The 24,120-nt window shown below is 46.6% G+C and overlaps 1 protein-coding gene across 3 annotated transcripts in view; it reads left to right on the top strand.

Annotated features, from left to right (window-relative positions):
- The window catches only part of CYTH3 (cytohesin 3), an 84,690-nt gene that overhangs the window by 54,887 nt on the left and 5,683 nt on the right, over positions 1-24,120 (top strand). For 2 of the 3 annotated variants that reach the window (XM_041748338.1, XM_041748339.1), the window contains 8 exons: positions 5,636-5,718; positions 6,272-6,336; positions 6,880-6,946; positions 14,866-14,984; positions 19,537-19,617; positions 20,717-20,829; positions 20,935-21,083; positions 21,277-21,389. In XM_041748338.1, the coding sequence (XP_041604272.1) occupies positions 5,636-5,718; positions 6,272-6,336; positions 6,880-6,946; positions 14,866-14,984; positions 19,537-19,617; positions 20,717-20,829; positions 20,935-21,083; positions 21,277-21,389 (790 nt within the window). The remainder of the gene's footprint in view (positions 1-5,635; positions 5,719-6,271; positions 6,337-6,879; positions 6,947-14,865; positions 14,985-19,536; positions 19,618-20,716; positions 20,830-20,934; positions 21,084-21,276; positions 21,390-24,120) is intronic. The other variant, XM_041748337.1, reaches the window with a different exon arrangement.

The following is a 24,120-nucleotide window of genomic DNA, read 5'->3' as shown; positions in this document are numbered from 1 at the left end:
TTTTGCTGATGTCCATCCGTGCAGATGAGAGCTTGAAAGAGGCTAGAACCTAGGCTGAATCCCCTGAATTTGTTCCTGGTGCTTCCTAGGAAATGTCACTGGAACGTTTTTGTACTAAAATGAGGAATCTCTTGCCTTCTTTCCACATTGCTTTTCCCTCGTGAAAATACTTGGTTTGTTGAAATGGTACCTGCTGCTTTGTAGCTAACATAGATTCATTCTGCTTTAGAACTTGAAGTGATAATCTAGTAATGGAGTGTATCCAGTCTCCCGGTCATTCTGGCAGGTGAAGAACTGAGTCCTGGGTCACGGAGGGCCTTGCTCAAGACTGCCTCTGCAAAGTTGGGATTCCATGTAGAAGCTCATGATAGGAGCATTAAACTGAAGTGATTTCACTGAATATTACCAGTAATTTCCAGTAAATTTCCTTTTTTTAAGAGACAGGTTTTATTGAAGCTGGAAGGAGAAATTTTTTTTTTTATCAAATGTCCTTTTATGTGTGCAGAGTGTGTGTGTGTGTGTGTGAGTATTTGGATTTGGCTGTATATCCCATGTATTATGTTTTCAATTAAATCAAGTACCAGCTTTCTTAGGGGGAAAAAATCAACCGTGAGAATTTTCTGTTTTATCTTACCTAACCACGTCAACAGGACAAAATGATGGTAATGTCAGGCAGTGGATCCAAACTGTGTATTGCCTCCCCTGGGTGTGTTGCTGTAGGAAAAGGTCTTGATAACTAAGGATGTCTGCTCTGAATACTGCTTACTCCATTTTTAGTGTGGTGCCTGCACGTGTGAAAGCACCTGCGTGTCAGCAGATTATGTGACTACAAAGTTATTTTGGATGCAGAGAGATACTGATAGAACTTCCCCTCTGACAGCTGGAGCCACAGCTAAATGTTGGTTTTCACTGCACATTCTGGGTGTGAGGAGAAGTATTAGGATAGTGAGATACTTAAGTTACAGAACCTAGGCAGAAATCAGTCTAGTATTTTATCACATATTTCTCTTCCTTCTATTTGTTTATTCATTGTAATGCACCAGGGGGCATCCCATGATTTCCTATTAATACTTCAGCTGAATACCCTAGTAGATATGACCATAAAAAATGCTGCTGGCCAGTGAATACCAGGAATGTTTCTTTTTTACTCCACATTATGACAGATTTCAACCCTTAGAATATGAAATGGATGATGGATACTCCTATGTCCATCAAATAGGCTTAATGATTGTTACTTTCTAAAAAAAGAAAAAAGTTTTTTTTTTTTCAGAAGTATTTCAAAGTACAGACATAGTACCATTACAGTCCCTAAATGGGACAGTATGAAGCTCTAAGAACATTATTCTACACCTTACCCTACCTTACAAAATGTTTCTTTTAGACCAGCAAAATCTGGTCAGAAGTGTTGGTAAAATAAATGGTCAGTACTTGATTTACTTAAGTCATTGGGGTCTTAAAGTCACAGGAAAAGATGGGTATCAATGAAGAGTAGCTAAAGGGTATGCGTAGAAGCTTGAGGATCTAGTGACAGGTCATCTGGGTGTTGAGATTATTTCGGGGCTATCACTTTGTGCTCTCAGCCAGCCCTACTCATCCTCTGGGTCGGAGGGAGGGGCCAGAGGTGGACTTTCTGAAAAGAAATGAGAATGTTGATGATTGCATGACAGCCCTCGCCTTTCTGAGTCTTATTTTCTTCCTCTCTGTGTGGAGAACAGAGAAAGCTTCTCAGCAGAAGAACACTGAAAATAAGAAATCTCTTTGGCTGATTTAGGGAGAGGCATCTGGCCAGCTTTTTTCCTTCTTTGCTCTTGACTGTTGGTTTTAATTACTAAACAGCACTGAATTTTCTGAACTGAAATACACTACATCGTCCTATGTATATAAGACCTTTCTCTGCTTTTACCTAAACTCCCTGGGTTGTCGTAACCACTTTGTGGAGGAAGATGTAGTCTGGACATCTACTCCGGGGCCAAGAGTTCTGCCTAGCCTTAAAACAAATGTTTTCAGGGGATCCCTGGGTGGCCTAGCGATTTAGCACCGCCTTCGGCCCAGGGCATAATCCTGGAGACCCGGGATCGAGTCCCATGTCAGGCTCCCGGCATGGAGCCTGCTTCTCCCTCTGCTTCTGTCTCTGCCTCTGTCTCTCTCTCTCTCAATCTCTCTCTCTATCATGAATAAATAAATAAAATCTTAAAAAATGTTTTCATTAAAGTTTTTTTTTTTTTTTTTTTAAGATTTTATTCATGAAAGAGAGAGGCAGAGGCAGAAGCAGGCTCCATGCAGGGAGACACAAGGCCGATCCTGGGTCTCCAGGATCACCCTCTGGGCTGAAGGCGGCGCTAAACTGCTGAGCCATCTGGGCTGCCCTGTTTTCTTTTTCTTTTTCTTTTTTTTTTTTTTTCCTGTTTTCATTAAAGATTTAAAAATTAAAAAAAAATTTATTTGGTAGCAGGAATAGTATTTGTTAGCAAAAGAGCATTCCTTTGGAGCATAATACTACTCTTGAGGTATCCTGTGTATCCCTTTCTTTCCTCCTAAGAAATATTCTGAATTCTGTATTTATTATCCCAATGATTGTCTTTGTTGCTTTACTATGTAGATATTTGTATACCCACACAACACATTATTTTTTTTCGCTTTTGAAATAGAAAGTGTTCTTCTCCCTATTTTTCTGAGATGGTCCATGTAGTAGTGCTAGTATGTGATTTTTTTTTTTTTTAAATCACGGGTCAGGAGTTTCCTGCCTTGAATGTACAACATATTTTCCCATCCTACTCTAGATAAGCATTTAGCCCATTTTCTTTCTCTTTTACCAAGTGTGCTTCTTTGACATCATACATATCATCTGTTGCAGTGCTCAAGAATTTAGTATGTTTACACCTAGGAGTAAAATTACTGGCCCATCACTTAGGCACATCTTCCATAGGAACAGACAGCAGCAATTGGTTTTCTGAAGTGGCCGTACCAGTTTCCATTCTGAACAGACTTCTTTTTTTTTTTTTTTTTTACTCTCTCTCCCTTTCTCCATCCCACCCCCCCAAATGGGTGAGTTTGACGTGCATGTATTTCTTCAAGTTTTTATATTTATCGTTTATGTGTGTATCAGTCAGTGGTTCTGCAGGGCCACAGTGGGGGAGATGAGCATTACCCTGGCTACCCACAAAATGTCTTGTTCCCCAAAATATAACCACTTTCACATCTTTGTTCTGGTTGCTTTGCATGTTGGCGAGTGCAAGGCTAAAGGTCATTGGAAGCTCTGAGTGTGTCAAGAGGCCTCGTTGATCAATTTCTTTGTGAGGTGATCCAAGTATGCTGGTTGCTGGCAGACACCCTTCCCCCTTATCAGTATCTTGGCATTCTATAGCTGATCTGATTCTGCAGAGAAGACCCTCCTACCTCTAGTCCATGATGGTGCAGGTGGGTAAAGGATGATTGCCAGTAGCCAGGAGACCCATGAGGAGAAGATTGGTGGTGATGGTGGTGACAGGGGTGTCAGCACCGCTTGCATCCCTTGTCTTTGGTGTGGTGTTCTCATGTGTGTTGGGTTACCCTTGGGCCCCCGACTGATTCTGTCTGGAGATGAGTAGTCTTCTGTGGGAGCTAGAGGAGATCAAGGGGTCCCATAGCTCTCACAAGCCTCATCCAGCCCTCTTATGAGCTCAATCCTTTTCTCTGCCCGCCCCCAGACTTACTTGCTGCCACCAGTTCCCAAGCCCTTAGAGGGCCTGGAGTCAGGTTCCGCCTCTGTCTGCCCCCTCCCTCTCTCCTCATTGATTCTGCTTCATCACCTTGGTTAAGTGAATCACTTCTGGTCCAGTCTGGCTTTTTTGTTGTTGTTTTAAGATTTTATTTATTTGACAGAGAATGAGCGAGCACAAGCAGGGAGAGCGGCAGGGAGAGGGAGAAGCAGACTTGATGTGGGGCTTAATCCATGATCCCAGGACCCCAGGATCATGACCTGAGCCCAAGGCAGCCACCTAACCATTGAGCCCCAGGGCTTTTGAGTCCTAAGAAATTGCCTTAACTGAATTTTACTACTTTGTTAGTAGAGGTCTCTCCCTAAGATGTGAATTTACCTTTTCCCATGATTAAGAGAGTTAATGTCTTTTCACATGTCCATTGTTTCATTCCTTTTTGATTTTGTGGCTGTTTAGGTCTTTTGCCCATTTCCTAACCTTGGTTTTAAATTCTTTCCCTCTTCTTTGTATGAGTTCTGTATTTTGGATACCAACCTTTTAATGGTGTTTGGCTTAGCTCTTCACTTTATGGTGTGGAATTTTGGTGAACAAAGGTTCTTAATTTCAAGGTGAATTTATTGATATTTTAGTTTGTGATTTACATTTTTCCTGTCTTGTTTAAGAAATCCTTTCCTATTCTAAAACCTGTGGTTTTGCCTTCTACGTGGAGCTGGTTGAAAATTCCTGTGATGATAAATAAGGATTTGGCTTCATCTTGGACAGAAGATACATGTTACTTGTATCACATACAGCACATGTTACTTACCAGTGTGTACCCTGCCTTTGAGCTGTGGTGTCAGCTGTTATAAATCAAGCTTCTGTCTGTCTGGGGGGCACTTTCCTGGCTACTATCTTCTGATGTGTTGGTCAGTGGGTCTACCTCTGTGCCATGACCCTATTATCTTCACTTATGGAAGCTCTGTGTGCTCTCTTGCTGTTTGATCAGATTGTTAATCTTTTGTTTCTTTCAAGAAATTAGTGAAATAGAGGGATGCTTGGGTGGCTCAGTGGTTGAGCATCTGCCTTTGGCTCAGGGCCTGATCCTGGGATCCGGGATTGAGTCCCACATCGGGCTACCTGTGGGGAGCCTGCTTCTCCCTCTATGTCTCTGCCTCTCTCTCTTCTCTGTCTCTCATGAATAAATAAATAAAATCTTAAAAAAAAGAAATTAATAAAATGGAAATTAAACGCACAATAGAGGAGTATTAAAAATCAAAAGCTCCTTCTTCGAAAAGCTAAGTGAAATACCAATTGTGGCACAGTTAAAGAAGAGAGAGAATGCGTGATAGGAATGGGAAAGGTTAATCATTAAGATATTATTATGAACAACTCTGTCAATAATAATGATATAGAAGTTCAATTACCCCCATATTGGCCACCCTGCACCCATGGCACTGACACTTACCTGTGTCCTTCTGGAATATGTTTCCTGCCATCCACCCTTCTCAGAAGGAACCATTATCAAGAACTTGGGATTTCTCATTCCTGTGTGTACACTTGGGTTCATACATACATGCACATCTCCAAGACATGCACACCTCCAAAAGTGTGTGCTCGACGTTTAGCCTGTACAAACAGGGCCATATCCAGTGTCCAGCCTGCTTTACTGTCCCCATTCTCAGAGGCTCACCTGTGTTAACTCAGTTAAGCCATGTTTTATTGTTGCGTGGGATTCTGTTTTAAAAATGTACCATGTTTAGTGGACGTTTGGGTGCTTATTCTATTCCAAACAATGCTGCTATGAATATCTTATGTGGGGTCTACCTAGGGTTCTCCTCAGGCTGGATGTCTACCTACAGATACACCAGCTTGTTCACATGCCTATCTTCAACCTCCCTAGATACTGCCGACATGGGCTCCAGACTGGTAGTAGTTTAATTGATTTTTTTTTCTTCCAGTGCCTGAAGACCTCTCATTAGAAGAGAGAGAAGAACTTTTAGACATTCGTCGAAGAAAGAAGGAACTTATTGATGACATTGAGGTAAAAAAGCAACCCAAAAACTCTAGTTGGTTTTTGCTTTTAGGTTAAATAGTCAAGTAGCTTCATGAAAATGTAAAAAGTGGGAATCTCGTGTGTCTGTATCCTAACACATGAAGTGAAGGCAAGCAATAGAACCTCACCCTGAGACTAGTGGTTAAGGGCCTGATACTGGCCTTGGCACCTTCTCCCCGGTCTTCCCAAGAAGAGAAGACCATGGCTGTGAAGAAGGCAGGGAGCATGGTCAAAGGGTGGGGAGGAGGAGCCACAGTGAGTGAGCTCAGGATGGTTTTACGTACAGACACTCTAGAATCTGCCTGGTTGACCCCTCTGAGCTTGTTCTGGTAAGAGGTGGATAGGTAATAATTGTGTTTTCTCCAGAGTTGGGGCTGTTCTGTGAAGCTCTCTCTGTGTGGATAGAAAGTACTGATTTTTCCATCCCTAAGATGCCCATGTGAGACCTCAGGGAAGCTTCTGTCTGGGAGGCTAAAGTTTATCTGTGTCTAGGAGGGGGACGGTAAGGAGCCTGTGCCCAAATGTCTGCTTTTTTTGGCAGAGGCTGAAATATGAAATTGCCGAAGTGATGACTGAGATTGACAATCTGACTTCAGTGGAGGAGAGGTAAACAATTGGTGCCACACTGCTGAGTTACTAACCTCTTCTTTCCCTGCCTCAGCTGCCATGTGACCACAGCAGGGGCGGGCGGGACCGTTGGAGACACTCAAAGTGGGGCAGCCTTTGTGGGGCGTTGGTTCCTCTGCTCTCCACCCCCCAACCCCTTCCTGCTCTCCGTGGAGGAGTCAGGGTGCTTCTTCAGGGGCCACCGCCACAGACTGTCCTCTCTCTTCTCTGGAAGCACAGGCCCCTCCGAATTAACCGCAGAAGCAGCCTTTATGTACAGCAGGGAACTGTGCTTCCCTTAAATAGCCGTTTCCTTGTCATTGGCTTTTTCTGGAGAAGGAATCCAGTGTAGAGAAGAGCCTGGGGAAGCCATGTGTGCTACTTCTGCTTTAGGGGGTAGAGGGTGGAGGGAGAGGGGTGCGTGGGGGAGCCTAGGCAGTTTTCTGCACCGAGATGCTGACCAAAGTGCCATGGAGACTGCACGCGCCCTTGCGCTTGGCGCAAACTTTGGCTAACCATTTCTTCACTGTTTGAAATGCATAGCAAAACTACCCAGAGGAACAAGCAGATAGCCATGGGGAGGAAGAAATTCAACATGGATCCCAAAAAGGTAAGCAGACATCCCAGGTTTCTGACATATAAGAAATTGAGGTTCACCGATTTGACTGGCTCTCTCATTTTGGACAGAGGTGGTCATCTGCCCTCATGAAAAATACTGAGACTTGATGTTAAATTTTTACTATGTAGGGGCTCCTGGTGAGTAGGGTAAAGAAGAAGCTCTGTTGATCTGGTCCCTGGTCTTCGCATGTGAGGTTCCAGGCGAGGCTGGGCCTCCTGGGAGCGATGGGTGTGTGCCCACCAATAGTGGGACCATTGTTGGGGCCGGGTCAAGCACTATATCTTCTGCTGAAGCATGGCCCACAGCTTGAGGAGTGCTTGGTCAGGGCACAGGTTGGGGCTGGTGGGCAGGGCTGCAGCCTGTGGGGCTGCTGGGGGGTTAAATGCTTCAAGTCAGAGGACTTTGTTCCTTTCATTCACCTTCGAGAGAAGATGTCTGCATGAAGGGTCAGGGAGCTCTCCTGACTTGAGCCAATACAGTGTTCAAGTTGGATTGTCTAGGAAAACACCTGAAAGCAATGAAACCTGCCACACAAACCCCTTTCTTGAGGAGTCGAGTTCATAGAGTTGGCTTAATTAGCAGATGTGCTAAGCATTGGCAGCATCTCGAGTGATACTTCACAAGTGGCTCTTTTAAAAACTGGACCTTAATGTTTTATGGTGCAGTGCAGGATAGTGCGCCAGCAAGGTCATGGATGAGCCCACATCCTCCCCCAGTGAAACACAAATAACCTATATTTTAGTGGTTCCATGACTTCTTCAGGTTCTTGCCTGTCCTCATAGTTTCCCAACACCAGGTGTCAGCTTTATAATCATGAGGGCTGACTCACGTTTATTGAGAACTTGGCATATGTTGGGAACTGCTAATGAAGCACTGTAATTAGTATACTTAATCTTACGAGGTGGGTTCCATTTTAATTCCTATTGTGCCGTTGGGGACAATGGGGCACAGAACCACTGAGACCTGCCCAGTGTCCTGAGCCAGGAATCCACCTCAGACTCAGGCCTGTAACTACTGCACTTCCCTGAGCTCCTGTGGGACTCTGGGGTTGGATGTCCCGGAACCCTGCTCAGCCCTGGGGATCCTCTTCACCACATCTAAGCAAGCAGGGGCTTTATCTGCTTTGCCTAGGCCATGGCCAGTTGCTCTATAGGCTTCATTTTACATATAGACCTCTTCACCTGAAAGATTTTTTTTTTTAAGATTTTATTTATTCATGAGAGATACACAGAGGCAGAGACCCAGGCAGAGGGAGAAGTAGGTTCCATGCAAGGAGCTCAATGTAGGACTCAATCCCAGTACCCCAGGACCACACCCTGAGCTGAAGGCAGATGCTCAACTGCTGAGCCACTCAGGCATCCTATCACCTGAAAATTTTTTTTTCTTTTTTCTTTTTTTAAAGATTTTATTTATTTATTCATGAGAGACATGGAGAGAGGCAGAGACACAGGCAGAGGGAGAAGCAGGCTCCTGATGGGGCTCCGCAGGGAGCCCGATTTGGGATTTGATCCTGGGACTCCAGGATCATGCCCTGCGCCGAAGGCAGGCGCTAAACTGCTGAGCTACCCCAGGGATCCCCCGAAAAATTTCTAAGATACTAATTATTGGCTCTGCCCAACAACTTATTTGTAATCATGTTGCTCGGTAAAATCAGATGGTAAATTTAGTCTGCATGTGACCTGCAGGGGAAAAGTAATGAAAATTCCACTTTATAGATGACCATAGCACTGGTCTGAGTCTGCTGGGGCCACCTTCACAAAATACCATAGACTGGTGGCTTGAACAGTAGACTCTGACTTTTTCACAGTTTGGGAGGCTGGAAGTCAGAGATTGAGATGCCAGCATGGCTGGGTTCTGGTGGGACCTCTCTTCCCAACTTATAAATGGCCTTCTTCTCACTGTGTCCCCACATGGCGGAGAAGAAGCAAGAGAGAGTTCCCTGGTGTCTCTTCTCATAAGGGCATTAGCTCCATCAGATGAAAGCCCCGCCCAAATGACCTCACCTGACCCTAACTGCCTCCCAAAGGCCCCCCGGTTCCTTTTTTTTTTTTTTAAATAAATATTTTATTTATTTATTCATGAGAGAGGGGGTTGGGCAGAGACATAGGCAGAGGGAGAATTAGGCTCCATGCAGGGGCCCCAATGTAGGTCTTCATCCCGGGACCCCAGGATCACGTCCTGCGCCAAAGGCAGGTGCTCAACCACTGAGCCACCCAGGCATCCCCCAAAGGCCCCGCTTTTTTATACCATCACATAGGGTCAGAGCTTCAAGATCAGAATTTTGGGGAAACACAAACATTCAGTCCATAACAGCACTGAGTGATGGGCTTGGGAAGCAGGCTATCATCAGAGTAAAGACTTCCAGGCCAGTAGGAAATATTTTAAGTCACAGAGTGGTAACATTTTGAGCAAGGAGCTTTTGTTTGTGCAGATACATTAGATACCCAGAAGTAGCAGTCGGGGTTATAAGTGAGCAAGAGGAAAGATCGGTTCAATCAAAGAAGCTGGAAACATACTACAGCTTCTCTTTTATTCCCAGTCTCCTTGGAATGTCTTTAAAAATATAATGTATGGCTCTGTAACAAGCACGAGTTCACTTAGAGGACTAGAAGTTGAGGGAACCCTGAAAGATAAAAAGATGAACGGTAGCCCAATGCACATCAGGAAAGAATTGCCGTGGGAAGTGAGAACCACATCAGGGGTTCAGCTCGCTCAGGGCAGCACGTTTGGGGCTTGGGACCATTGAGGGGATATCCAGACCACTCACCCTTGGCTGAGCTTGCGCCAAGTAGTGGTGTGTGCCTCCACGTAGGAGATGGAGGTGTCTCTTCTCTGCTGGCCTCATGGAGGAGCAGGAGGAGGAGAAACACCTGTTCTGGAGACCAGCTTCTGAGCACCCCAATGGCCGCATCACTTGCTCCAGAAACAAATGGCGTTCAGGGAGACTATCAGAGATTCTTAAATACTAAGGTGAACACCCAGCCAGGAATCACTGAATGTATAAGCTGTTCGACCCCATGAGAGAGAAGTCAAACTCCACAGCAGAACTAACATAGGAGGAAACATTAAAAGTAAGATGTTATGTATATTATAAATATCATCAGAGATGATAGGGTGTTGGCTTATCCTTGGTGCAAAAACGAGGAGTTGTGGGAAAGATCCGTGGAAGTGAAGAACCAAAGCCCTGTGAAAACCCACAGTGTGGGGCAGGATCAGGGACGCTGGCAGGGTGGATGGTAATGCTCCCTCCATATTTTCCATAGCTCTGTGTAGACTCATGGGGGTGGGGCGGCAGGTCTGGCAGCTCGGATTTTATCCCATAGAAGTTCCAGGAGGAGAAGCTAGAAGACAGTGGGGGATGTATTTCAAATTAATATTGGAGTATTTCAGAACTAGATTAAGAGAAAATTCTCAAATTCAAAGGGCTCACTAAATGCCAAGCAGGATAAAATTTTCAGAGACTGATCCATAGAAATATCAAGTAAAATACCAGAAACCTTGTGAATAAAGAGAAACTCACTGACTTTCCAGAAGGGAAAGACCAGATTATCTAGGAAGAAACCAGAATCTCACCAGAAACACTGGAGCAAAGACAGCAGGGAAAGTGTTTTCCAAGGTCTGAGGAAGTGTGATTTAAAATCTGGAGTTCTGGGGAGGCTGGTGTGGAGCTGCGAGAAACCAAATAAGATAAAAATAATAAAACCTAGAATTCTGTATATCTAGACTGTCACCTGTGTGAGGAGGCAGGTGAAGACATGCCAGATATGCAAAGGCTCACAAAAGTAACTGCTAATGCCTTCTGTAAACTGTAGAAATCATGATTGGAGCAGCACACCTGTAACCGACCCAAATCCAAGAGCAGCTGCACTATGAAACAGAGATGCAAAGAAACCAGCCAAACATATGGTTAAGTCTAAATGAGAGCTTGATTATTGAAAGAGTGTTTAACAAACTAAAACCCCCAGATTACCTCAATACAGTTGACCCTTGAGCAGCACTGGGTTTGGGCTGCGAGGGTCCATTTACATACACAGGGTTTTTTTTTTTTTTTAAACATATAGTACAGTACTGGAAATGTATTTTTTCTTCCTTACAATTTTCTTTGTAACAATTTCTTTTCTCCAGCTTATAAGAATGTGGTTATAATACTATGATACTATTTTAAGAATACAAATATAGAATACATGTGATGTAGAAAATGTGTGACTTGACTGTTCGTGTTATGGGTAAGGCTTCTGGTCAGCAAGAGGCTATTAGGAGTCAGATTTTTCAGGAGTCAAAGGTTACATGCAGATTTTTGACTATGTGGGGCGTGGGGGGGCCAGTAACCCTTGTGTTGTTGAAGGGTCAGCTGTATCCATAGCAAGGGAGAAGGGAAGCAGGGAAGTAAAGGTTGGCTAAGGTTTTCTGGACATTCATGGATGAAGGTAAGTTTAAATATTAAAATTTTAAGAGTAACCATTGGAAGTTAGGGATAAGATAGGATTTCCTTTTTTTTTTTTTTTTTTTTTTTTTTAAGATAGGATTTCCAAACTAGGAAACATCGAATAAAGAAAACTTAATTCAACAGAAAGCTGAAAAGTCATGAGAAATACCCAGTGTACGTGAAGGCTCAGGAATCAAGTGGTAGCAAATCCATAATCACCATAAATTTGTGCTCAGTTACCTCTTACAAGGCACCTTGACATCAGGTTGAAGAAACAACAATAAAGCCCAGATGTGTCCTGATGGAGACACGCACCCAGGACCCATAGCACCAGGGTTGAAAACCAGGAAATAGGAAAAGTAGATGAGGTGTAGTGGGTTGAATGGTGGCCCCCTCCAGCAGATTCTCCTATTTGATTTCCTAAATGATATTTTAAAACATTAACCTTGTCTAATGATACCAGAACATTTACTTTCTTTCCTTAAAGTTTATCTAGTGTACTTGGGTCTCCAGAGTTGCTGTAATAAATGACCACAAACTCAATGGCCTGAAACAACAAGGATGGGTTGTGTCACAGGCCCAGAGGCTAGAAGTCCAAGATCCAGGTGTGGGCAGAGTGGTTCCTTCTGGAAGCTCTGATGGGGAGTCTGCTCCCTGCTTCCCTCCACGGGGGATCGTGATCCTTGGTGTTCCCTGGCTTGCGGACCTACACTCAGCCTGCGTGTCACATGGATGGTGATGCCGCTGCTTCTGTCCTGTATGAGGATACATGTCCCCTGGCTCCTGTGTTGTCGTCCTCTGCTTCTGCTTCTTGGTTTTTCCTCCCTGATAATAGTTCCATTCTCCTTCGTAACTGCTCTCTCAGACTCTGGGTTTTGGCTCCATTTTCTCTTCAAGTCCCTGGCCTGGGCTTACCCCTGTGGTGCTGTGTTTTCCAGTACCTCTTGCATAGGGGAGCTGGAGCTTGGTTTGGGGCTCCTCTGGCTGTCTCCCATAACCTTGAAGCACAGAAGAGATGACCTTGTTCTGGACCTACTTGCTCTTCTCAAATCTGGTTTTTCAGGCTATATACATAGCCTCCCTGAGGAGCTCCTGAGTGTTTGAATTTTAGAGCAGGTCATGAGCATCCAGAGCTCCGAAAACCTCATCCCCAGGACCGTTCAGTTCTGGGCAGAGCGTAGGCTGATGGAGTACCTGGGACTTTGTGACTGTGTCAATTGCTGGGCCTAGGGACTCTGGGGACCTCTGGGAGGCTGGAAAGGGCACGGGGCGGGATGGATGCAAAGCCAAGGCCCCAGGGAAGGTGCACAGAGAGTAACGGCAGCAGAAGGGACCTGACTACAGGACAGCCTGCAGCGGTGGTTTCATAATTGTGGGGCCCCTGTCCCCTGTTTTTTGGCTAGTACTGCAGCCACAATGGTCACAAAAGACCAGGCCAAGGATGTCACCCAGATGCCAACCAGGCACCCCCCAGGGAACACCTGTATCTGCTGGACCCTTGGTCCCAAGACTTTGGGTCCTTTGGATGCTCTCTCCCCATCCCTTGCAGTTTTGGATGGGGGGGCAGCAGGGTCTGCTGATTCTACCCACCCTTGGGACACGGAGTCAAGACAGGCAGACCAGGGCAGCTGTGACCTTGGACCACTTTTCCAGGGATGTTAGGTCAGACTGTAAACTTCAGCCCCCCTCCTTCCCTGGGCTCCCCTCCCTCACAGACCACTGCAACATCCCGAGCCCTGCTTCCCCATCCAGCATGCTTCTCTGTGGGTGAATAAACACCAGCATTGTCACCTTTGTCCCCGGCCTCGCTTTCAGGGGACTGGGTAGGATAGGCGCATACTTGGGATGGAACGCTTCCTTATACTGTGTGCATGCCTTCCCACTTAGAGGATGGTATGGCGGGGGACGGGGGGCTGGTCTTCACTTTAGCTCCCACCAGAAATAGATGAGAGTTAATTTAGGATAGTCAGACATACCGATTTTTTGGTAAACTTTTTCATTTTTTGAAGAACAGCATATGGTGCACAAACTTTGCACAGCTTGACAAATTTTTACAAATTGAAATCCTTGTGTAACCCAGAGCAAGATGTGGTTATAGGGCATCAGAAATGTCTCTCTGGTGTCTCCTCCTAGCGAATGAATTCCACCCCATCACCATAGAGGGGGTTACCTGTTTTAAAACTTCATATAAATGGAATTAAGGTCCACACTGTGTCATCCTTTTACTCTATGCCACGTCTGGCAGGTTCATCGATGTTGTACGCTTATTCTCTCTTATTGCTGTATTGTGTACCATCATATGGAATCTACCAGAATAGATTTATCTCTTCTCTTATTGATGAGATGTTGGGTTGTTTTCAGTTTTGGGGAATTTTAGATAAGGCTGCTGTAGACATTCATGTGTTTGAAAAAAATGACAAAGACTTTCAGATGGAGCACATGGCGTGAGGAAGCCCAGGTCCTGGGCATGGAGAGTTGTAGCTGGAAAATCTCTCTGAATTTGTAGAAATAACCTCCAGCAAATAGAGGACAGAATCCCCTCACCAGCTTTGCCAACGTGTATTTTGAAACCAGCTCAGAAGCTGTGTCAGAGGTAAAATTTTGCTATTATTAGGGCTTCTCAGGAGAGGAGCATAGCTAATTCGGGCCAGGACAGTACCCCTGCAGCCTTTCATTTAGAAATTGTCACCTGTGCCCTTTTGGGCCTTCAGGTGGGCATGGATTTTCACCAGCTTAAGCTCATTGGCCCAGTGATCAGTTAGCATGTTCAGCCACAGCCAATACAGCTTACACAGTGGGCTCTCCTCTTACATAGCAGAGGTGGCTGAAGGGTGTCAAGTGGCAGGACACAGGCCCTGTGTTCATCGGGGCCTTTCCCTGGTCCACTGGCTGTAAGGGTTCTGGTCTTCATGTCTGCATTCAAGTCAGGAAGGAAGAAGAAGGAGCAGTGGCTGCTCACGAGTCCCTTTGTATCAAGAAAGTGACAGCTTCCCCAGGCACTCCCTACAGACTTCTTCCTGACCAGATTTGTGTCACAAGGTCACTCCAAGTTGCAAGGGAAGCTGGGAATGTGGTTATTTAGTGAGGAACAGCAAGGATAAAGGGGAGCTTGGGGAGGAGGGCGTGGGTTAGCCAACCACATATGACATGTTGCTCTCACACACAAAGCAGATTGATTGTTCTTCTGAGCTTGGGAAATTTGCTATTGTTACCACCTCTGCCTTTATCATCTCCAATAACTTCCTTATAATGATTTTCTCAGTAACACGTTTATTTGTCTTTTAGCCCATTAATGTGCCAGGAGGAATGAATGTGCTTTCCTCTGATGGACAAAGTGTACTCTGGGGGGTGAGGATCAGATTGTTCTGTTGTTTTTGCCATACCCCAGCCAGTAAGATCATTACTCTGGATGTATTTCTGTCTGTGAAAAATGAGTCTGGGCGACCCTCCTAATCAGAGCTTTCTTCCTTATGTCCCTCTTCAGGGAATTCAGTTTCTAATAGAAAATGACCTGCTGCAGAACTCCCCAGAAGACGTAGCCCAGTTCCTGTATAAAGGAGAAGGCCTAAATAAGACCGTGATTGGGGACTATCTGGGTGAGAGGTAAGTTGAAGGAGAATCAGCAGCACAACCTGGTCTCGCCCTCCACATCAAGGTCTGTCACAGTTTCCTGTGGGTCCAGGGCTGTGTGGGCCACTCCCCACCACCGAGTTGGCCCTATGCTCTCATGTCCTCTCTCTGCCTTTGGGGGAGGTATGGGTCTTTTGGGCCAGGTGGGGTCTGTGATCTCTGGAAGCCTTAACTCGGGAGCCACAGCAGAACTGAAACTGACGCTGCCTTTCTCTGTACCTCAGAAAGCAGCTTTTTATTTTTTTTTTTAAGATTTATTTATATATTTGAGAGAGAGTAGGGAGCGGGAGAGGCAGAGGAAGAGAGCACTTCAAGCAGACTCTCCACTGAGAGCATGGAAACTGACTTGAGACCTGAGATCATGACCAAAATCCAAAGCCAAAATCAGGAGTTGGACACTCAACCAACTGAGCCACCCAGGTGCCCCCTCAGAAAGCATCTTAATCTTCTTTTCATGATTTGCCCCGAAATAGACCAGATTTCTTCATGATTTTCTTCCCCTGTTGCTTGGGGGTGATGAGTGAAGGTGGGAAGTTATTAATTTTTTAAATGGAGAGAAGCTGGTCAGATTTTACATTCCCAGCTTTCTCCAGTTAATAGTCCATTTGCTGTGCTTAGCACAGGTTAGGGCAGGAATCATGTCCCCTGAGTCAAGGACCAAACAAGAGAGTTTTTAAACAAGAGCCTAACAGTTGTTCAACCAGAGTGGTTTCTGTTTTGTAGCTTTTTATTAAAAATACTTGGTCAAAAGTGGAAAGCTGAACATTTAACACATTCTGTGAGGCCACTACTACCTGATACCCAAACCAAAGACCTCACAATAAAAAAAACACAAAACAGTAGATAGACCAGTATCTCCTATGACTATTGAAGCAAAAATTCGCAATTCAATATTAGTAAATTAAATCCAGCAATGTATAAAAATGACTCTACACTAATACATTCATTCCCATGCATACATTCATTATTCCGTGAATGCAAAGTTAGTTCAGCATGCAAAAGTCAAAGCGATAGACCATTTCAATACAATAAAGAGTAAAACCCACATGATCATCCTAATAGATGCTGGAAAGGCATTTAACAGCATTCACTGCTTCAGGACAGAAGCACTCAAGCCAGGAAAAGACGGGAACTTCCTCAATATGATGTAGGGCACCTGTAAAACTTACAAGTTCACTTCATGCATTCTCCTAAGAAGAACAAGATAAGGTTGACTGTTCTCACCACTTCTCTTTGACGTGGTACTGGCAGTTCTAGTTAGGCAAGAGAATGAAATTAAAAGCATCTAGTTTGGGGGATCCCTGGGTGGCTCAGCAGTTTAGTGCCTGCCTTCGGCCCAGGGCATGATCCTAGAGTCCCAGGATCAAGTCCCACGTCGGGCTCCTTGCATGGAGCCTGCTTCTCCCTCTGCCTGTGTCTCTGCCTCCCTCTCTCTTTGTCTTTCATGAATAAATAAATAAAATCTTTAAAAAAAAAAACATCTACTTTGGAAAGGAAGAAATAAAACTGTTTGTAGAGGACTTAATTGTATATGTAGAAAATCCTGAGGAATCACTAAAAGCATTATTAATAAGTTCAGTAAGGCTGCAGGATATAAGATTGTTATGTCAAATGAAATTATAGTTCTAAATGGTAGCAATGAGCAAGCTTGGAAAAGCTATTAAGAAAAACAACTCTCTTTTATAATAGCATTAGAAGGAATAAAATACTTGGGAATGGATTTAACAAAAGCATAAAATTTTTATTCTGAACTATAAAACTGAAAAAAAAAGACCTACATAAATGGAAAGATGGCCCATGTTCATGGATGGGAAGACTTAGTAGTACAAAGATGGCAGTACCACCTACCTTGATCTGCAGATTTAACTCATTCTCTATCAAGATCCCAGCTTACTTCTTTGTAGAAGTTGACAAACTCATCCTAAAATTAATGTAGACATTCATGGGACCCAAAATAGCCACAATCTTGGAAAAGAAGAACAGTTTTGCAGAACCTACATTTTATGATTATAAGACAGATTAAAGCTAAAATAGTCAAGATGGCATGATACTGGTGTAAGAGTATTCTTCTAGGTCATGGAATAGAATGGAGAATCTAAAATAAACCCTTAAATTTACTGTGAGATGATTTTCTTTTTAAGATTTTACTTATTTGAGAGAGAGAGAGAGAGAGAGAGAGCGAGCACAAGTAAGGGAGGGGCAAAGAGGCTTGACACTGGGCATGATCCTGGGACCTTGAGATCTCATGACCTAAGTCTAAGGTAGCTTAACAGAACCATCCAGAATCACTCCTGTCAAATGATTTTCAGTAACGTTATCAGGACAGTTCAGTGGGGGAAAGAGAGTCTTTTTTAACAAATGATCTGGGATACCTAGATTTCCTTTTTTTTTTTTTTTTTTTTTTTTTTTTATGATAGTCATACAGAGAGAGAGAGAGAGGGGCAGAGACACAGGCAGAGGGAGAAGCAGGCTCCATGCACCGGGAGCCTGACATGGGATTCGATCCCGGGTCTCCAGGATCGCGCCCTGGGCCAAAGGCAGGCGCCAAACCGCTGCGCCACCCAGGGATCCCCTGGATTTCCATATGTAAAATAATACCACTGGACCACTCACCATATGCAAAAATTAAACTGGATCAGAGGCCTACATTTAAGAAGGAAACTATAAAACACTTAGAAGAAAATGTTAGGGGTAAATCATTGTGATCTTGGATTAGGCAAGAGTTTCTTAGATGTGACACCAAAAACATAAAGAGCAAAAAAAAAAAAAAAAAAAAACCTAGGTAAATGGGACATCATCAAAATTGAAAACTTGTGTTTCAAAGGATGTCATCGGGATCCCTGGGTGGTGCAGCGGTTTGGCGCCTGCCTTTGGCCCAGGGTGCGATCCTGGAGACCCGGGATCGAATCCCACGTCGGGCTTCCAGTGCATGGAGCCTGCTTCTCCCTCTGCCTGTGTCTCTGCCCCCCCCCCCCCGCCTCTCTCTCTCTCTGTGACTATCATAAATAAATAAAAATTTAAAAAAAGATGTCATCAAGAAGGTGAAGAGGCAATCTACAAAATAGAAATCTTTCCAAGTCATGTATAAGTCTGAGAAGGACTGCTATCTAGAATATATAAAGAACTCTTACAACTCAGTAACAAGACAATTACAAATGAAAAACATCTGAATGGACTTTTCTCCAAAGATGATGTGTAAATATATGATAAGGCCATAAGCACACGACAGGATGTTCAGCATCCTTAGCCCCCATCAGGGAGCTACAGATCAAAACCATAGTGAGCTGCCATTTCACACCCACTGGGATGTCTGTAATCATAATAAAAAGATAATAAGCATTGCCAAGGATGTGGGAAAATCAGACCTCTTACACACTGCTTGTAGGATAAGCGATGCAGTAGCTGTGGGAAGTAGTTGGCAGTTCCTCAAAATACTAATGTCCCCACGTGACCCAGTAATTCTACTCCTAGGTATACACCCAAGATAAGTAAAAACATACATCTGCACGAACCCGGACCAATGTTTGTAGCCACGTTATTCTTGTTAGCCAAAAAGTGAAAGCAGTTCAAATGTCCATCAACTCAGGTGTCCCTCAACTGGTGGATAAATAAGATGTGGTACATCCATACAGTGGAAAATTAATTGGTAAAAGGAGAAACAGAGTGCTGGTACATGCTACCACGTGGATGAAAACAGGGAGATAATAGAAGAAGCCAGTTGCAGAAGACCATGTGTTGTGTTCCTCCCTTTACGTGAAGTGCTTGAGATAGGTGAAATGAAAGTGCTTGGGATTGGGGTAATGAAAGTCTTCAGAAATTGATAGTGGTAACAGTTGTACACATCTGTGAATATATTAAAAGCCATTGAAAGGTATGCTTGAAATAGGGCAATTTCATGGGATGTGAATTATGTTCGGATAAAGCTGCTAAAAACAAACCCACAGAAAACCTGAACAGTGGCCCAGGGGTTGCAGCACTTCATTTAATCGTCTGTGCCATGAGATCTAGAGTCTGAATTCTCCATCGTTTGGTGGCAAGTGCATGAGATGAACTATGACATTTGTGTAATACGAAGTCTGGCAGTTCCTGTTGCTAGAAGTGCTGAGTGCCTGCAGGTTTTGAGTTCCACAAAAATACTAAGTTCTGAGTCCATGCTAGGCTCTGTTTTAGGCACATGGGTTGTGGTGTTAAAAAAAGAAAAGATGGATTCATTCACTCGAGCCATATTTTGCTGGCATGATATAGGCAGTATGTAATAAGCATAATAAATGTGAAAACCATTTCTGTCATATATTAGAAGGTGTTAGGGCAAAGGATGAAAGAAAAGTGGAAGCAGATAGGGGTGTTGGAAGCTGCCAGGGGTGTTAGTAGCCCCAAGTCTGAGAATGAACGTGCAATGTAATACATCTTCCAGTTAGGCAAAATGGAAAACCACAAGCACCTGCTGGATATTGGAAATATCTTTCTTTTGAGATGATTGAAATTCTGTGCAGTGGACTTAGACTGTGTTTGCTTTCTTTCCCAGGGACGACTTTAATATTAAAGTTCTCCAGGCGTTTGTCGAACTCCATGAGTTTGCTGATCTGAACCTTGTCCAAGCCTTAAGGTAAGTGTCAGAGTCTCGGCTGTTAGTGAGGAGGTGCTGGAGCAGGAGGCCGGGGCTCACCCCCAGAGGGTGTTGCCCAAGGGCCTGGGTAGGCCTTCACGGACCGAGCTTGTGCTCGCCTTGGTGGGACCACTGGGTGTGCGTGCCATTCCCCACTCCTTTGCTTCTCCTTCATCATCTCAGTTGGTACTCAGTAGTCAGTGCATACTTTCTTCCCACTGCTGCAGCAGAGTCTTGGGGCGGCCTAGGCATGGGCCCGCTTCCTGGGGCATCTGGTCTCAGATGCCTGCCTCGTGGACGCCCCAGCGTGGGTGGGGAACGTGTGGACGGCCTGCTGTCAGAGGCTGCCCCCTAGTCCCTGCCTTGTCCAGGCAAAGCCAGCCATCACTACATGTCATCGGGGTGAATGCAAGAGGATGGCCCTTGTGTGGCCCTGAGGTTTTGCCAGCCACCGTGGTAGAGGTGCCAGGTCATCCCTCTGGATGTCCACTCAAGGCATCGTCCTGTACGCTCTGCTCTTCCTGCACCACTGAGAGGATCTGGTTTCCTTCCTGGTGTCCCAGCTGAGGCTCCGATGGCTGTCCCCCAAGCCAGGGCCATGCAGTCTCCATTGCGACTACTTCCTGCTCTGTGGCTGCAAAGTGTGTGACTGACCGTGTTTCTGTCCTGCTCTTGGCCCTTGTCCCCATACGGCTTCCGCAAGTTGCACAGAGCTGGGGGTGGCTTTGCTGTCTGCCATTTGTCCTCTTCGGTGCCTCAGCTGGCCTGGGCTGAAGGAGGTGCTGACAACTCTGCAACACAGAGACACAGGCCTGGCGAGTCTGGGGTGTGGTCATGGCAGCCAGGGTTCCATTTCTTTTAGCTGGTCAGTCTCTGGCTGGAGCCAGGGATCCCTGACGTGCTCCTGTGGGTGGTGCTGGCTGTCCCTGGGTGGACAGTTGAGGGCAGCAAGTGGCGGCCGCCACGTTGCTCCTGCGGGTCCTGGGGCTCTGCCCCCAGTGCCTCCCTCTGCCATCCAGGGGCTGCCTGGAGCATTCCCGAGTTGGGGGTCCTCTAGAGGGAGAGACACCATCATCCCCTGGTGTTGGTGTCTTCGCAGGCAGTTCTTGTGGAGCTTTCGACTTCCGGGGGAGGCTCAGAAGATCGACCGCATGATGGAGGCGTTTGCGTCCCGCTATTGCCTGTGCAACCCGGGCGTCTTCCAGTCCACAGGTTGGTGAGGGTTGGGCCCCAGCACTGTGCGCCTCTGCCGGGTGGAGGGGGTGTCTCTGGCCGGGCAGGTGGCTGAGCGCCCCGGCTCCCTCTGTCCTCTTTCAGACACCTGCTATGTGCTGTCATTTGCCATTATCATGCTCAACACCAGCCTCCACAACCACAATGTGCGGGACAAGCCCACGGCTGAGCGCTTCGTCACCATGAACCGTGGCATCAATGAGGGAGGGGATCTCCCAGAGGAGCTGCTGCGGGTGAGCTTCCCTCTTCCACGGAACTGGCCCTCGCCCCTCAGGAGCTGCCACCACCGCCCCTTAACCTTAAGGCACCTCGTGGCCCTGGTCCCGCTGAGTCTGGCGCCCTTGGGGACACAGTGCTGACTGGGCCCTCCCCACTCCTGGCCCCCGGCTGCATCCCTGAGACCATTGTCACCCGTGCTCCTTGCAGAACTTATACGAGAGTATCAAGAACGAGCCTTTTAAGATCCCCGAGGATGATGGCAATGACCTGACACACACGTTCTTCAACCCTGACCGTGAGGGCTGGCTCCTGAAGCTGGGTGAGTGGTGGCCAGCAGGTGGGCCCTGCGCTTGGAGCCCCCAGCCCTCGGCCCCCAAGGCCCCCGACCAAAGGCAGAACTGCTAGAAGCAAGGGCTGTTGAGCCGAGTCCGCCCACGGTAGCCGGCCGCACGCCCCAGACTTGATGGCTGCTGCTTTGAGCCCTGCCCTGTCCGAACGAGGCCATCTTGTCAGTGTCCACGGCAGAGAATAACGCCCGGGCTGCACGAGCGTCCAAGAAAACTGCTCACTTAGCATCCAGATAGACCCAAGGCAGTTTTCTGTACCAGAGGCAGGTGCATTTACTGCGAGAACCTGCGTGCCTTTCTCTTGGTTTGGTGTGGCTGATTTTTGATGAGTGGTTTAAATGTGCCTTCTTGTTTTCCTTCTGCCTGTGGCTCCCACCTTTCTGTTCTGTGACGGGCTGTCCCTGCTTGTTCTGCGTTAGGAGGTACGTACCCAGTGGCTTCCTGCCCCTTCCCCAGCTGCTCATTCCTCTCTCAGTTTCTCTCCCCCGTTGGTCTGTGTGAAGCTCTGATTTGTGGCTGCCATTCATCTGACCCATGTGGCTTTGGACTTGCCGGGGTTAGCTTCATGCAGGGTGCAGCGAATGTGACACCTACACCTCCGGGGCCGGGCGAGGCATGGCTGGAGTGCCAGCCTTTCTGCGCCCGGGAGCGCATGGGAATGCCATGTGGGAACAAGCTTGCCCCTCAGTGTCCTTAGGGCCTGAGCAGCCACAAGACTGCTGGTTGCCTGCTCCATTCCTGTACATCACCGGTTGCCTCTCATACTAACCAAACAGCGCATGTTTGCACCACCCTTGGACGGAATCCGGAAATGTTTAAAAGGCTTCCTAACCATTGACAAAGAAGTACAGAAACATTGATATTTTCTGGGCAATTTAATGAATTGTTAGGGTGGGGTGTTTTGTTTGTTTTTACTCTGGGGAGATTGGGATTTATGCCTTACTGTGACATGAGAGCCTGTGAGACGTGACAACTGTGTACCATCCGGGCACTCTGAGAACATACTGTAAGACATGGAGAAGTCCGGCAACTTTGTGTTTTTAATCAAGGGTGGGTAAGAGGCATGAAGGTGTGTGCTGGGACTCAGCCATTCTGATTTGGGGTCTTGCTCCGACTTCTCTGCCTGTGCTGCCAGTTAGGGGAGTTCTAGATCTTTGTCTAGAAACTCAGAGCCCTAAGTGTGGACTTGAATGCTTTCATGGACTTCGAGATGCATCTCTGAGGTCACGTCACACCTGTGGCCCTGGGGTGAGGGCAGAGGAGGGATGTGTCTGACACACCAGCAGCTGCACTTGGGTCCCTCCTGTTCCTGCATGGCCAGGGAATGCCCCTTGTGTGACAGTGACAGTGACAGTGCAAGCCTGCCTGGCAGTTGGTGTGGCCTCAGCACCAGTGGGAGATGCTCCTGCTTCTAAAGACAGAACAAAATGAGGGAGGTAAAGGCACAACATGCCTTATATTCCAACCTGTGTTCTGGTTGTACATGTAAGCAGTGCCCAGAGCACCCTTAGGGGCCACAGAGCTGGCTTGGGTGCTGGGTAGGTGCCCAAGGGGCCCCATACAGCCAGACATGGCCTTGGCACAGCGGGTAGGTGGGAGGACCAAGGTCTGCTCCTTCCATGTTCCACCGCTGCGTGTGTGTGTGTGTGTGTGTGTGTGTGTGTGTGTAAGTTATGGCACTGGTGTTCTCATTAGCTGTCACAGACCTAGCAATGATGGTACTGCCCAGACCTTGAGCTGGCCAGCCCAGTGACTGCCCAGGAGCCACCTTCCCAGAGCGCCAGCAAGCCTGCTGCTGCCTCCCTCTGGCCCAGGCAACCTCTGTACCCGCTGTGTTCACAGAGCTGTAGCCGTCCAGAGAGCACGTTTCCCCAGGTTGGTCTGCTCTCCAGAGCTGCTAAGGCCTGGAGACCATCCTGCCCACAGGCCACCTCCCCACAGTATTGACACTGGCCTGGCTACTAAGGGGCAGCTGGTTGGTGTTGGGCTCTGAAGACCAAGAAAGCAGTAAATCTGCTGGAAGCCGATGCTAAAGATGCATTAGCGTGGCCTGGGTTAGCTCTGGGCCCTTATCCAGCACAGGGCGGACCAAGGCCTGGACACAGAAGTGCTTGGCCAGAGGCCTATGACACAAGGGTAGGAAACAGCGTGTGTTCTGTGCATGTGCTTAGATAGGAACAGAGGTCACCACGTGGCCTTGCATCATGTTTCTCATAAAAAATGTAGTCTTAGGGCAGGTGGCACTTTCAAAAGGCCTGTATTCTTTGCGAGAGCATGGGAGCATTGTAGCATTTCTTCATGATGGTCAAGTAAAGGCCTTATAAAGTCGCTGAATTTTGAAAATGGATCCGTTGTGTTGAAAACAGGAACGTGGATCAAATTTGACCTGTCCTGCAGAAAACCTGTTGCAGGGTAATGGGTGCCCACATGCCATGTGCCCACATGCCGTGTGCCTGGCAACGGCCATGGAACTAGCAGGAAGTTCACAGGGTGGAGAAGCAAGGCTCCTTTCTGCAGGAGTGAAAGAGTGTGTGTGTGTGTGTGTGTGTGTGTGTGTATGTGTCCATCCCCATCTCCTGAAGCTCAGCCAGGAACACATATATGCAGAGCTTGTCTGTTTCCTTGCAGCAAAACCTGGGGTGGCTCCAACACCAAAAGTGTGGCCCCCTCCCCACGCCCGCCCCTGCTGGGCAGGCCCTGAGCT

Source organism: Vulpes lagopus, chromosome 3 (genome assembly GCF_018345385.1).
Source record: "Vulpes lagopus strain Blue_001 chromosome 3, ASM1834538v1, whole genome shotgun sequence".
In the NCBI taxonomy this organism is placed as follows: domain Eukaryota; kingdom Metazoa; phylum Chordata; class Mammalia; order Carnivora; family Canidae; genus Vulpes; species Vulpes lagopus.
Note: the sequence above shows the minus strand (reverse complement) of the source record. Positions and strands in the feature narration are given on the sequence as shown.